The sequence below is a fragment of the Gigantopelta aegis genome, chromosome 5 (assembly GCF_016097555.1).
Source record: "Gigantopelta aegis isolate Gae_Host chromosome 5, Gae_host_genome, whole genome shotgun sequence".
In the NCBI taxonomy this organism is placed as follows: Eukaryota; Metazoa; Mollusca; class Gastropoda; order Neomphalida; family Peltospiridae; genus Gigantopelta; species Gigantopelta aegis.
Genome location: NC_054703.1, coordinates 16,031,646 through 16,044,501, shown reverse-complemented (window position 1 = coordinate 16,044,501; position 12,856 = coordinate 16,031,646). Strand labels below are relative to the sequence as shown.

Sequence of the window (12,856 nt, the reverse complement as noted above, 5' to 3'; positions counted from 1 at the left end):
GTATTGTCTCATTATTTCACTAACATTTTATGTTTACTAATATTGTCCGATTTACAGTTTTTATGGAAGGTGACAACAGGTTAAATGTGTGTTGGAATACATGTAGTTTATCAAGTACATCTACATCTAACCATAGTTTGACCGGCCTCGGTGGTGTTGTGGTTAGGCCATTGGTCAACAGGCTGGTAGGTACTGGGTTCGGATCCCAGTCGAGGCATGGGATTTTTAATCCAGATACCGACTCCAAACCCTGAGTGAGTTCTCCGCAATGCTCAGTGGTAAACCGCTTGCACCAACCAGTGATCCATAACTGGTTCAACAAAGGCCATGGTTTGTGCTATCCTGCCTGTTGGAAGTGCAAACAGCGTCATTAAATAAAACATTTCTTTCTTTCTACCCATAGTTCATTAACAGCAAAAAACTAGTTATTATTTAATGAATAATGGTAAAAAATCTAAAAATTTACTTTTGATTTTTTGTTTGTTGTTGTTTTTAAATATTATTTACATGAAAAAGTTTAATTTTAATTTTTCACCAGGAAACTGAGAAGGGCAAATTTGCGACGACCGATGAATATGTTGCCCACGTGGTCATCAGCAAGGATGGAAAACTCATCTTCCTGGTCCTCACCAAGTGAGTAACTTAACTTACATATTGCGGTTGGGGGATGATGTCACCACCATGACTAATAAACCTTCCACCTCATAACACTTATGGGGCGTGATTTAGCTGTGGGTTGAGTGCTTGCCTGTGGTGCTTGCGTCGCAGGATCGAACCACCTCAGTGGATCCATTCAGCTTATTGGGTTTTTTTCTCCTTCCAACTAGTGCACCACAACTGGTCGAAGGTCGTGGTGTGCTATCCTGTCTGTGTGATGGTGCACATAAAAGATCCCTTGCTGCTAATCGAAAAGAGTAGCCCATGAAGTGGCAACAGCGCGTTTCCTCTCTCAATATCTGTGTGGTCCTTAACCGTATGTCTGATGCCATATAACCGTAAATAAAATGTGTTGAGTGCATCGTTAAATAAAACATTTCCTTCAATTCCATAGCACCATACCCAAAAATGCCTTTATGGCAGAAATGTTGCCCTGCCAATGTCCCATGACTGGTATATGAAAGGCTATGGTGTGTGTCTGTTGGAAAGTGCCTGTAAAAGATCCTTGCTGCCAATGGAAAAATAAAAATATTGTGGGTTGGTTTCCTCGGAAGACATAGTCACAATGATAAAATGTCTGACATCCAACTGCTGAAGAAAAATAATCAATGTACTCTACAAAACAAACTTTACAATATGATCGTATAATTGTGGTGCTGTCCTGTCTGTGGGAAAGTGGATATTATAAGACTCCATCATATGTGGGATAGAAAAAGTACACCCGGGTCACATTGTCGACATGTTCACCACCGAGGGTGTACTGTTTCTATCCCACATGACTGCTAATGATGTAGTCTTTTTTTTCTCTCATTCATTCAGTAAATTTTACACTAACAGACAAAGATGGCTGAACAAATAACTTTTTTATTTGACCATTTTATCATAAATAAACTACACTATCATAAACCGGCCTCGGTGGCGTTGTGGTAGGCCATCGGTCTACAGGCTGGTAGGTACTGGGTTCGGATCCCAGTCGATTCATGGTATTTTTAATCCAGATACCAACTCCAAACCCTGAGCGAGTGCTCCACAAGGCTCAATGGGTAGGTGTAAACCACTTACACCGACCAGTGATCCATAACTGGTTCAACAAAGGCCATGGTTTGTGCTATCCTGCCTGTGGGAAGTGCAAATAAAAGATCCCTTGCTGCTAATCGGAAGAGTAGACCATGTAATGGCGACAGCAGGTTTCCTCTCAAAATCTGTGTGGTCCTTAACCATATGTCTGACACCATATAACCGTAAATAAAATGTGTTGAGTGCGTCGTTAAATAAAACATTTCTTTCTTTACACTATCATATTTACTGTATTTGTTTCCTGTTGAAGGCAAATTAACAAGATAGCTTTTATAATGAAGGTTTTAATAAAAAAAAAAATTTAAAACTGTGTCTAATGACCTCACATCACCATTTCACATTAATATGACATCATATATTACCAGCGACATTTTAAAGCAAGCGTGTGATATCCCATGTAAGATAGAAATTTCTTACATAGCTTTCTTTCATGGGATAGCTCTGTCCTACATGTATACACGGTACCTGAGGATGAGAGAAAAATACCTCTTGCTGCTAAAATGTAGTGGTTTTCTTCTGAAGACTATGTGTCAGAATTATCAAATGTTTGACATCCAATAGCTAATGATTAATTAATCGAATGTACTTTCATGGTATGGTTAAAAACAAAGCAAACTTTACCTCAAAATAACAATTTCTGTCATGGGAATAACAACTTTCGGCTGCGATTTTCCCTGGCACTAGCACTATTATTTCACTGATATTTTCAGATGTTTCATTTCATTTCATTTCAACTTATTTTCATGCTTATATCCAATTAAAGGGACATTCCTGAGTTTTTTATTTACTATTCATTTTTCGAGAAATAAGGTCTTTAAATCTGTGACAGTATGCCTTTAAAGCCCCTTTTACGATGAGTCTTAATATTTGTAAGAAGCCCAAACTGGATTTTATCTTCAAATAATTTCGTATGTTCGAAAAAATATTTTTTAGGAAATAAAATGAAAATTAACCTAGTACAAATATTAAAATGATCAGAAACACGTTTAATATACAGCCACTAATATTCTAAACAAGAAAATATATTTAATATGTAAGTTCAGTCGTAGAACTATTTTATTAGTCGATAACATCTAAAAAAATTGCAGCAAATTCAGGAATGTCCCTTTAAGGTTGAAGCACGCTGTCCTGGGCACACACCTCAGCTATCTGGGCTGTCTGTCCAGGACAGTGAGTTAGTGGTTAGTAGTTAGCGAAAGAGAAGAGTTTGTAGTGGTATTACACCTACCCACTGAGTTGTTAAAACTCACTCTGGGTGGGAGCCGGTACTGGGCTGCAAACTCAGCCTACCTACCAGCCCCGATGGCTTGACCACGACACCACTAAGGCCGGTCTGATGTTTCATAATGAATTTGTTTATTTAGGCGTGTGTTGCTTGCGAAGAGAGGCGAAATCTTCGGATCGTGGGATGCGGAGTGGATGTTCACATGGGCAGAAATTAAGGAACTACCCAAGAAAACAAATAAAGGAATTGAAATAGTGCTGAAGGTAGGTAAACGGGTGGGTGGGGTGGGGGTGGGGTTGTTGAGGAATTGAAATAGTGCTGAAGGTAAGTAAACGGGTGGGGGTGGTGCTATTGAGGCATTCAAATAGTGTTGAAGGTAGGTAAACGGGTGGGTGGGGTGGGGGTGATGCTATTGAGGCATTCAAATAGTGTTGAAGGTAGGTAAACGGGTGGGTGGGGTGGGGGCGGTGCTATTGAGACATTCAAATAGTGCTGAAGGTAGGTAAACGGGTGGGTGGGGTGGTGCTATTGAGGTATTGAAATAATGCTGAAGGTAGGTAAACGGGTGGGAGGGGTGGGGGTGGTGCTACTGAGGCAATGAAATAGTACTGAAGATAGATATATGGGTGGGTGGTGCTAATAGTGAAATAGTATTGAAGGTAAGTAAATGGGGGTGGTGCTATTGTGCCATTGAAATAGTGCTGAAGGTTTGTAAACAGGTGGGTGGTGCTATTGTGGCATTGAAATAGTGTTGAAGGTAGGTAATGGGTAAGATATGGTATGAGCAGTATGTATTGAAATAGTACTTAATGGAAGTCAAATTGAGGGTGGGCTATGTGTATTGAACATAGACATATTACAGTCAAGTCAAAGGGAGACTGAATGAGATTTGTGTGTATTGAAATAGTGCTGTATGAAAGTCAAATGGAGGTGGTTGTGTACATTTGATTGTAATGATTTACAGGTAGTATTGAAGATATGTCACATGATTCATAGGTTTTAAAGAGATTATGAGCATGACTAATTTTGACATTCACTAGTACAAGTAATTCACAAATGCTGTAGGGTGTATACTACCAAATCAAATCCCATAGACGACAATAGTAACATATGTGGCTAAAACTCCTACCTGCAACGTATCAACCGACATAAACGTCACGGATATAAATACTACCACCCCTTACACTTAAAGTGAATCAGAAAAAAATGGTGGTCAAGCTGCTCGTTTCTGAGATAACGGGTAGCGTCTATGACTACCCTAGTTTCGCACAAAATTCGAGTACTTTTTTTTACAGGTTTTAAACACAAGGCTACTTGACACATTGGTACTAGATGAAATAAAATTGCACATTTTTTTTACCCAGATGAAACTATTATTTTGTACAACCAACACACTCACATTTATAACCAATCACAGGACTTGTGGTGTTCACTTCTGTATCAAAAGTTGGGTGCACCTCCAACTTTGACCCAGCCGGAAGTTATTTGGTTTAGTACTACCTGTAATAACACTGTATCTATTTATTAACCAGGAGAAAGAGAAGAAGTTGTTTTCCTTTGGCCACAGTGCTACCAAGAAAGAAGTCCATATACTGGATCCTAAACAGGCAGAGGTGTGTACCACTCTTCATGTCGAGTATCTCTCTCTCTCTCTCTCTCTATATATATATATATATATATATATATATACTCTTCAAAAAAAGAAACGCAAAAGGGTACAAATGGGTTATAACTCCGATTTTATGTTTCCTACCGGTTCATGCTTTGTGAATATAAGGTCATTGCATGTCCCAAACACATTCCCACGGTTACATTCGATAAAACGCAGCTACTGCGTTGTCTGCACATACAACATGAACACCGACAGTATAAAAGTGCAGGCTGTTCGCTTGCCTGGCCTCTGTATTTGGCCGACAGTTGACAATCCAGGACATGCCACGTCTCAGTGAACCGCAGAGAAACAATGCCATCGGCCGACTAGACGCAGGCGAATCCAGAACGGCCGTTGCCAGGGCATTCCATGTGTCCCCAAGCACCATCTCCAGACTGTGGGACCGTGAGGTAGGAATTCGTGCCAGACGTCCAGTTCGAGGTGTCATCTTAACACCACAACACCGTCGACTCCGACTGCAGTGGTGCCAGATTCATCGACAATGGCCTCAACTGCGATGGAGACAGGTGTGGTTCAGTGACGAGTCCCGATTTCTGCTCCGACGTCATGATGGAAGATGTCGCGTGTATAGGCGTCGTGGTGAACGTTATGCGGCAAACTGTGTGCAGGAAGTGGACAGATTCGGCGGGGGTAGTGTCATGGTGTGGGCAGCCATCTCACACACTGGCAGAACTGACCTGGTCCACGTGCAGGGCAACCTGAATGCACAGGGCTACATTGACCAGATCCTCCGGCCACACATCGTTCCAGTTATGGCCAACGCCAACGCAGTGTTCCAACATGACAACGCCAGGCCTCACACAGCACGTCTCACAACGGCTTTCCTACAGAACAACAACATTAATGTCCTTCCTTGGCCATCGATATCACCACCGGATTTGAACCCAATTGAGCATCTATGGGACGAGTTGGACCGACGCCTCCGACAACGACAACCACAGCCCCAGACCCTGCCCGAGCTGGCAGCAGCCTTGCAGGCCGAGTGGGCCACCATCCCCCGGGACGTCATCCGTACTCTGGTTGCTTCAATGGGCAGGCGGTGCCAGGCAGTTGTCAACACACGCGGAGGCCACACCCGGTATTGACTCCAGATGACCTTGACCGTGGTGGTGTGTCCTATCACTTACTCACAATGGACTAGAGTGAATTGTGAACAATCCTGCAACATTTGGTAATTATCGGACTCACCATTCAATAATTAAATCAATTCTCCAAATGTTACGACAATGTGGTTTTGCGTTTCTTCTTTTGAAGAGTATATATACTTTAGGTCCCAATTTGTCAGAGGTTTCTAAATGTTTTTCATAATTTCTGATATATATATATATTCCACATAAAGTGACCGTGGATTTAACTGACTGTTTGGTGCTGTCTTTTCTGAATCGAGGATATGCAGAATCATTAATCCGAGTCTCTATTACATCTTGTAAGTCTGTAGTTATATAAAGAGATGCCTGTGAAGGAATTTTAGCAGGGTGAGGGGGTGTGGGAAGTTAGATCTAGATTGGCTAATGAAGTTTATGGAGTGGTTGAGTCATGCATCCCGGGAAAATGCATAATTTTAATTTTAAATTATTTTTGTACTTATATCCAATTAAGGTTCAAGCACGCTGTCCTGGGCACACATCTCAGCTATCTGGGCTGTCTGTCCAGGACAGTGGGTTAGTTGCTTAGTGGTTAGTGAGAGAGAAGAGGGTGTAGTGGCCTTACACCTACCCACTGAGCCCTTAAGAAATCGCTCTGGGTTGGAGCCGGTACTGGGCTGCGAACCCTGTACCTACCAGCCTGTAGTCTGATGGCCTAGGAAATGCATAGGAAAAAAAGAAAATTTGCTTAGCAGAGAGGGGTTACAACTTCCAAAACCATCTCCTTGCACATGCACCTGGAAAAACAGCAAACCGGTAATTATGTCAGTGTGGGCACAAACTAATGACTGAGGGTGGTAGGGGAGTCTAGAAGGTGGTTACAGGTGCCTCTTGACAATGCCAGAAACAGCCACTGAGCACTCTCTGAAGAAGTCAGACTAAGCTCACAGCAAAAACTGATTGGAAATGGCAGAAGCATCTGTTGTGGTCTGAGAGACAAGGACTGGGATGTCGAGTTGAACAGCAAACAAAATTAAAGATAGGTGGAGCTGCCAGATCAGGAAGATATGAGTTGGAGATCAGGAGAATGGAAAGGAGGCAGTGTGATTGGGAAAACAACAAAATATGGTTACAATGTATGCCAGTATGACCTACTTTCTATATGTCACAGAAAAGAGTAAAATCTTGTTCCCAGAAATGATGAATTATTGTCTTCAGAATGAAAAAAACTCTTTATGTGATATACACATCAATCTTTTACAATGATTATATATATATACCATAATTAGGTCATTGACATAAGTAGGTCACTATGACCTTTCAAGGGTCATTCTGATCTTTTACATATTAGTGAAACTAAAAGGGAAAATATTGTATGCAAATACCTTCCATGCTGATGAATACATTGGACCGAATGGTGAGAAAGTGCATATAAAAGATCCCTTGTTGCATTAGAAAAAATGTAGATGGTTTTCTCTGATGACTAGTGTCAGAAATACCAAATGTTTGACATCCAATAGCCGATGATTAATTAATCAGTGTGCTCCAGTGGTGTCGTTAAACAAAACAAACTTTTTTCTCTTTTTTAAGGGACATTCCTGAGTTTCTGCAATTGTAATTACGTATCAAAAATATTTTTCTGCATAAAATATTAGTGGCTGTATGTTAAACGTGTTTCTGATCGTTCTAATATTTGTACTAGGTTAAATTTCATTTTATTTCCTAAAATATATTTTTTCATATGTACAAAATTATTTGAAGACAAAATCCAGTTTGGGCTTCTTACAAATATTAAGACGACCAGAAACACATTAAATATACAGATACTGATATTCTAAACAAGAAAATATATTTAATATGAAAGTTTAATCGTAGAAGTATTTTATTAGTCGAAAACATCTTACAATGTAGCAAACTCAGTAATGTCCCTTTAAACACCTGCGTTTAACAAATATTTTTAAAACCCAGACTTTGAAATTTGGCCCATTAATTATGCCTTTTATATTCTTCTTTCAGTGGATCATTGGGAAAATTGAAGAAGCTATGGCCCGTGCAGCGACATAGTTCCTACATATTCTTCTACCCGATTGGCCAGCAGTCCATATCATATCTGTAAACTGCCCTATGATTGGCTGGACTTGGGACACCTTCACCTTGTATGAAGAGACTTGATTGGACAATAAGACGACTGTGTGCAATATTGTATCACTGCGTGTTGACTGTTGTGTTTGTATTGGAACAGCTTCTTTCAGTTCATTGGTGCTTTGTTGATGGTGAGACGCTGCTTGCAGTGATTTCATCATCTGAGAATTATGACATTACTGTTATTTTAATTAGTATTATTACTGCATACATGTTGTCGATCAAATTCAAAAATATCTCTGAGAAAACATTATGACCGACTCTGAAATATTTAAAAGAAACCAGGATAATTATGTTAATATATTACAAAAAAGAAACATTATAACTGACTCTGAAATATTAAAAAGAAACCCAGGATAATTATGTTAATATATTACTGAAAAAACACTGCAGAGAACTCAGAATTTTCTTTTAAAACACTTAATTTCAGCAATATATCACTTTGTGCAGTTATGTGGTAAAACATTTATTATTGCGTTCTCATAGCACACTAGAAATCGAAATTGTAATATTTGGAAAAAACAATATAGTCAAACCAGTCTTCATTTTGTGTCCGATTCTATCAGATTCTTATTTAAAAAAACACTGTGATCATTGAGAATTAAAAATGTTCATTAATGTTTTACACCGAGCTTAGTGACTTAATTATAATTTAATTCTAATAAATAATTATTATGTAAATCATATTTTGACACATGTGGGTTGAACACTGGATGTCAATTTTTTTTTTTAACAATTGGCATTTCTTAATTCACATGATTTTCATTTGTAGGAATGTTACAGGAATCTGTGGCCTAATTCACTAAAGTCTCGCAACTTTTCAGTCTCACTGTGCAATGCACAAAGACATGCAATGATGATGTGATTTTTTTTTTTTTAAAAGAGCCTTACAGAGCTTTGTGAATTAACTCCCTTATGACTGACAACAAAACTGAGATCTTGTCAGTGGCCATGAGGTTAGGACCACACACTGAATGTCATGTAAATCTGTGGCCTGTTCCAGGAAGCTATCTTAGCGCTACGATCATCTTAGGTGCATAAATACTGTATATACTTAAGGTGATCTTAGCGCTAAGATCATCTTAGGTGGATAACTGCTGTATACACTTCAGGTGATCTTAGCGCTAAGATCATCTTAGGTGTATAACTATTGTATACACTTAAGGTGATCTTAGCGCTAAAATCATCTTAGCACTAAGATCACTTCGTGGAACGGGGCTCAGTGCAGTCAGTTTAAATTCCGTGTTTTTATACATGATATATGCTGGTTCGTGACACTTGATTTTACTTCAGTATTTAGTATTCATTTTCATTCTCCGTGAAAGACAAAACAAATGAGATTCACAAAGGATTACTGAGAAAATAGTGCATTACATTTTAAAAAATATAATTTAAAGCTGAGATTAAACCGCGGATGTGATTCGTCCGCTGTTTATCTTGCTTCACTATTTGGTATAAATAATTTGTCCAAAATTACGGCTTTTAGATTGCACCAAAGTTGATGTGATAAAGGGTAAATACATTAATAGGTTAATTAGAAAAAAGAAAAGTAATACTGATTTACAGTTATCGTAAAACAACTGTAAATAAGAAATTTCTGTCAGGCCTCTAAGAATTAAAAATTGGTGTAAATCATATACGGGATATGCCAAGTATATATAATTCACGTAAACTACAATGTATTTAAGTTTGCTTAACATGTTTACAACATTGTAAATGTTCTAAATTTGATTTAGAATTGTGCAAGTTAAAGACAAATGATTGTTGGTGCAAGTTTTATAACCCAGTTCTCTCCGTTTCTGGCTGTATTAAAAACTACTTTACTTCAAACAGATGGTTTTAATGTGAATGTTGTATTTTGTGTTACCTTTATATGCATGAATAACCACAACATGTTTGTTAAAACGTGAAAGTTCGGTTAAATTTAGTTAATGACAAAATGTAAATGTTTTGGCAAATCCTTTCGGAAATTATTTGCAAAACTGTACTGTTGAATCCGTGTTGAATTCTCAAATAGCTTAACGTCAGATAATGTTAACATACTCGGTAACTGTTGATTAGTTACAATGAAATGGTAATTTGTTTTAAAGATGGAGTAATCGTTGAACATTTACATATGTTTTTTATGTATATGTGCAAATGTTATTTAAGGATTCTTTAACTATACTAAAATTTACATTTGTTGCCTAGGTATTGTCTTATGATTAGGTTACTCAGACGTGTGTGCAGGAATTTTATCAGGAGAGGTTTGCAAAATTTATTGGGGGCAGTCAAGTCATCCTCCACCAGAAATATGTAAAAAGATTTGCTTGAGCAGCTGGGTTTTAACCCTCGAAACACCCCTCCCCACTCCTCCTCCACACACGCGTCTGTTACTGTTAAAAGTTTATAGTTGTTTCTTTCGAACATGTTATGCAAATAGTTTTTTGTATTATTTTGTGCTAAAAAAAATATCATGACCGATTGTACTTTTATAAAATTTCAGTTTGTGATATTTTATTAATGTTAAAGCAGTAATGTTCTGTTTTTTTAATAGCCTTTGTTCTACAACACAATTGTATATAACGGTAACAGGGTTCCTTTGTATACATCTCTGTAAGGTTTCCAATGATTGTATGTTAAACCACATGATTGTGTTTCGTTTCCATAGCAATAGGTTATTCTTTGTGAACAAATGTAACATTTTAAAAGTTAACTTATATATATTGCTGAAGAATTTTTTTTTTTTTTTAATTAGTGTTCTTTGTCAAAATATATTTAAAATGAATTTCAATTTGTGGTGAAGTTAAAAAGTACTTTTATTTTGTTTACATTTTAGTATTTGAATGTGGAATGTGGACGAAAACTGCAAATTAATAATACAAGTTAATTAGAGCTTAATTAAACAGTTAGATGATTTGGTGTGGACGTTTTTTGCATGTATGAAGGCAGGAGGAAGAAATTAATCTTTTCTAATCACAACACATTTTAAATACCTTTTACTACATGCCGGACAGCACATACCACATTATTTGATATATATGTATCATTCTTGAATAAACCGTATAACAAAATACTACATTTCTGTAACACTAAAAATACAGATTGAATTTTTTTTACTAATGACGGGTGTTCCTGGTATAAAATTTCACCAATTATGTTTTTCAAAATTTTAGACTATTCCACATTCAAATGATAAAATGTGTTTGAAGAAATGATGTATATTTTTGCTATGTATGTTTGTACATGTATATGCAAACTTCTTTATGTTAGGTGTTTGTTTATCAATATATTCCATTTTTGTAGTCCCGCGGTTTCAAATCTTAGTTCAGGCTTGCTCAGTGATTAATCTGTTGATTGTCATAACAACTGAATGGTGCTTTTAGAAAAATATTACTGTTGTTAGTTGTGAGATATTAGTAGTTGTAGTTTTTGTAATAGAATTAGTATTATGTGAAAGAACGAGAAATATTCTCAAATGTTCTCTTTTAAATCTGTTGTCATGAGTTCTGTACACTTTCTCATTCATTTGTTTTTTGTTTTGTTTTAAATGTTCTTGGTGGGTTTTTTAATTGTTGGCTAATATTTCTTGACAAAATTTACTTTCATTTCTCTCATCTATTATTGTATTTAATGTGGCTTCTTGTCTTTGCTTTGTTTGCTTTAAATCTAACTTTGATCTCATCAAAATATAAGATAATAGTGCTTATTTTAACAGCTTTTGTCTGAATTTGGTAATTCGTCTTTTTAAGATTGTTGTGAAATTATATTCCATGCTTAATTTTTAAGTTCAATTTAAGAAATTGTATCACATGAATGTTAAAACTTGTATCAGAATAATGTTATGTAACTGCGCTTCATTTTGCTTAAACAATGTCCTATAAACGCAATGACCACAAAACTTTCATGTTGACTTAAGGCTGTTGGCCATATATAGTGAAATGCAAATATGTGAGATCTGTGGTTGTGGGTTTATAGGTTGGAGTCATCCCCCCCCCCCCCCCCCCCATTATTACCCATATGGGGAGAGAGAAGTGGGGGGGAAAAAAAAAAAAATCCCTAGGGAAAGAAAGAAAAATATATTTCTTCCCCTAGATGGTTTTGACGTCATAATCAGTGCCTCAATATATAAGCTTTGACGTCACAACTGTTAGGCAACAAGAAACAATCATCATTGTGGCAGTTATGTCAACAACTAACTTACATCATCAGATATGTACGTCACATTATGGAGAGGCCATGAGTGTTTTAAATGTGTTATGGGGAGACAGGCAAATGTATACAAGTGTTGGGGAGGGAACAGTGATTGTGTAACCAAGTCTTGTGTTTGGACCTTTGATGTAAGCATGGGTTGAGTGGCCGATTCATTGATTGATCGATCGATTGACTTTTTAAGCGTTATTAATTACTTTATTAATTTTAGCAGTAATATCATCTTAAGTGGCTCACTACCTTATTCACTTTAGTGATTTTCACTCTAAGATCGCTTCGTAGAACGGGGCATAGGCATACAGCTGTAGGATTTCAGAGATGTGATTTTCAGATTTTTACCCGATTTCAGTGCTTCTGATATACATGTATGTAAAATAAATTTCACAACTTAGCCTGAATGTGATGTGTAATTCTCAGTAACGGACTTATTAATGTATGGTGTAGTGTTTTCAGCTCTTTAAAGACCTCTTCAGCTTTCTGCTATTTTTAAATGGGTATCCAGGGATATGATTTTCAATTTTCTATCGGATTTTTTTCTTTTTCTTTTTTTTTCTATTTTGGTGTAAAATAAATTTCACAAAATAGATTTGATTTGATCTGAAAATGCTAAAAAAAAAAAAGGCCTTTATTTTAGCAGGGGTCGAAATTGACTGAAATTCCTATCAGACATTTGTTCTGGAAAGCTACAAATTCTGCTGACCTAATCAAAACCTGCCGGACCAATCATGATCTTAAAGTCTAAAGACAAAATACTTGCCAGTCCGATGGGATGGCAGGCAAAAATGTCTCCAAGCCTGTTGTGATGTT

At 37.2% G+C, this 12,856-nt stretch overlaps 1 protein-coding gene across 5 annotated transcripts in view; it reads left to right on the top strand.

Annotated features, from left to right (window-relative positions):
- The window catches only part of LOC121373312 (vacuolar protein sorting-associated protein 13A-like), a 197,762-nt gene extending 186,024 nt beyond the window's left edge, over window positions 1-11,738 (top strand). For all 5 annotated transcript variants that reach the window (XM_041499874.1, XM_041499873.1, XM_041499872.1 and 2 more), the window contains 4 exons: window positions 539-633; window positions 3,099-3,222; window positions 4,492-4,572; window positions 7,733-11,738. In XM_041499874.1, the coding sequence (XP_041355808.1) occupies window positions 539-633; window positions 3,099-3,222; window positions 4,492-4,572; window positions 7,733-7,780 (348 nt within the window). In that variant the 3' untranslated portion in view covers window positions 7,781-11,738. The remainder of the gene's footprint in view (window positions 1-538; window positions 634-3,098; window positions 3,223-4,491; window positions 4,573-7,732) is intronic.
- The last annotated feature ends 1,118 nt before the right edge of the window (window positions 11,739-12,856 follow it).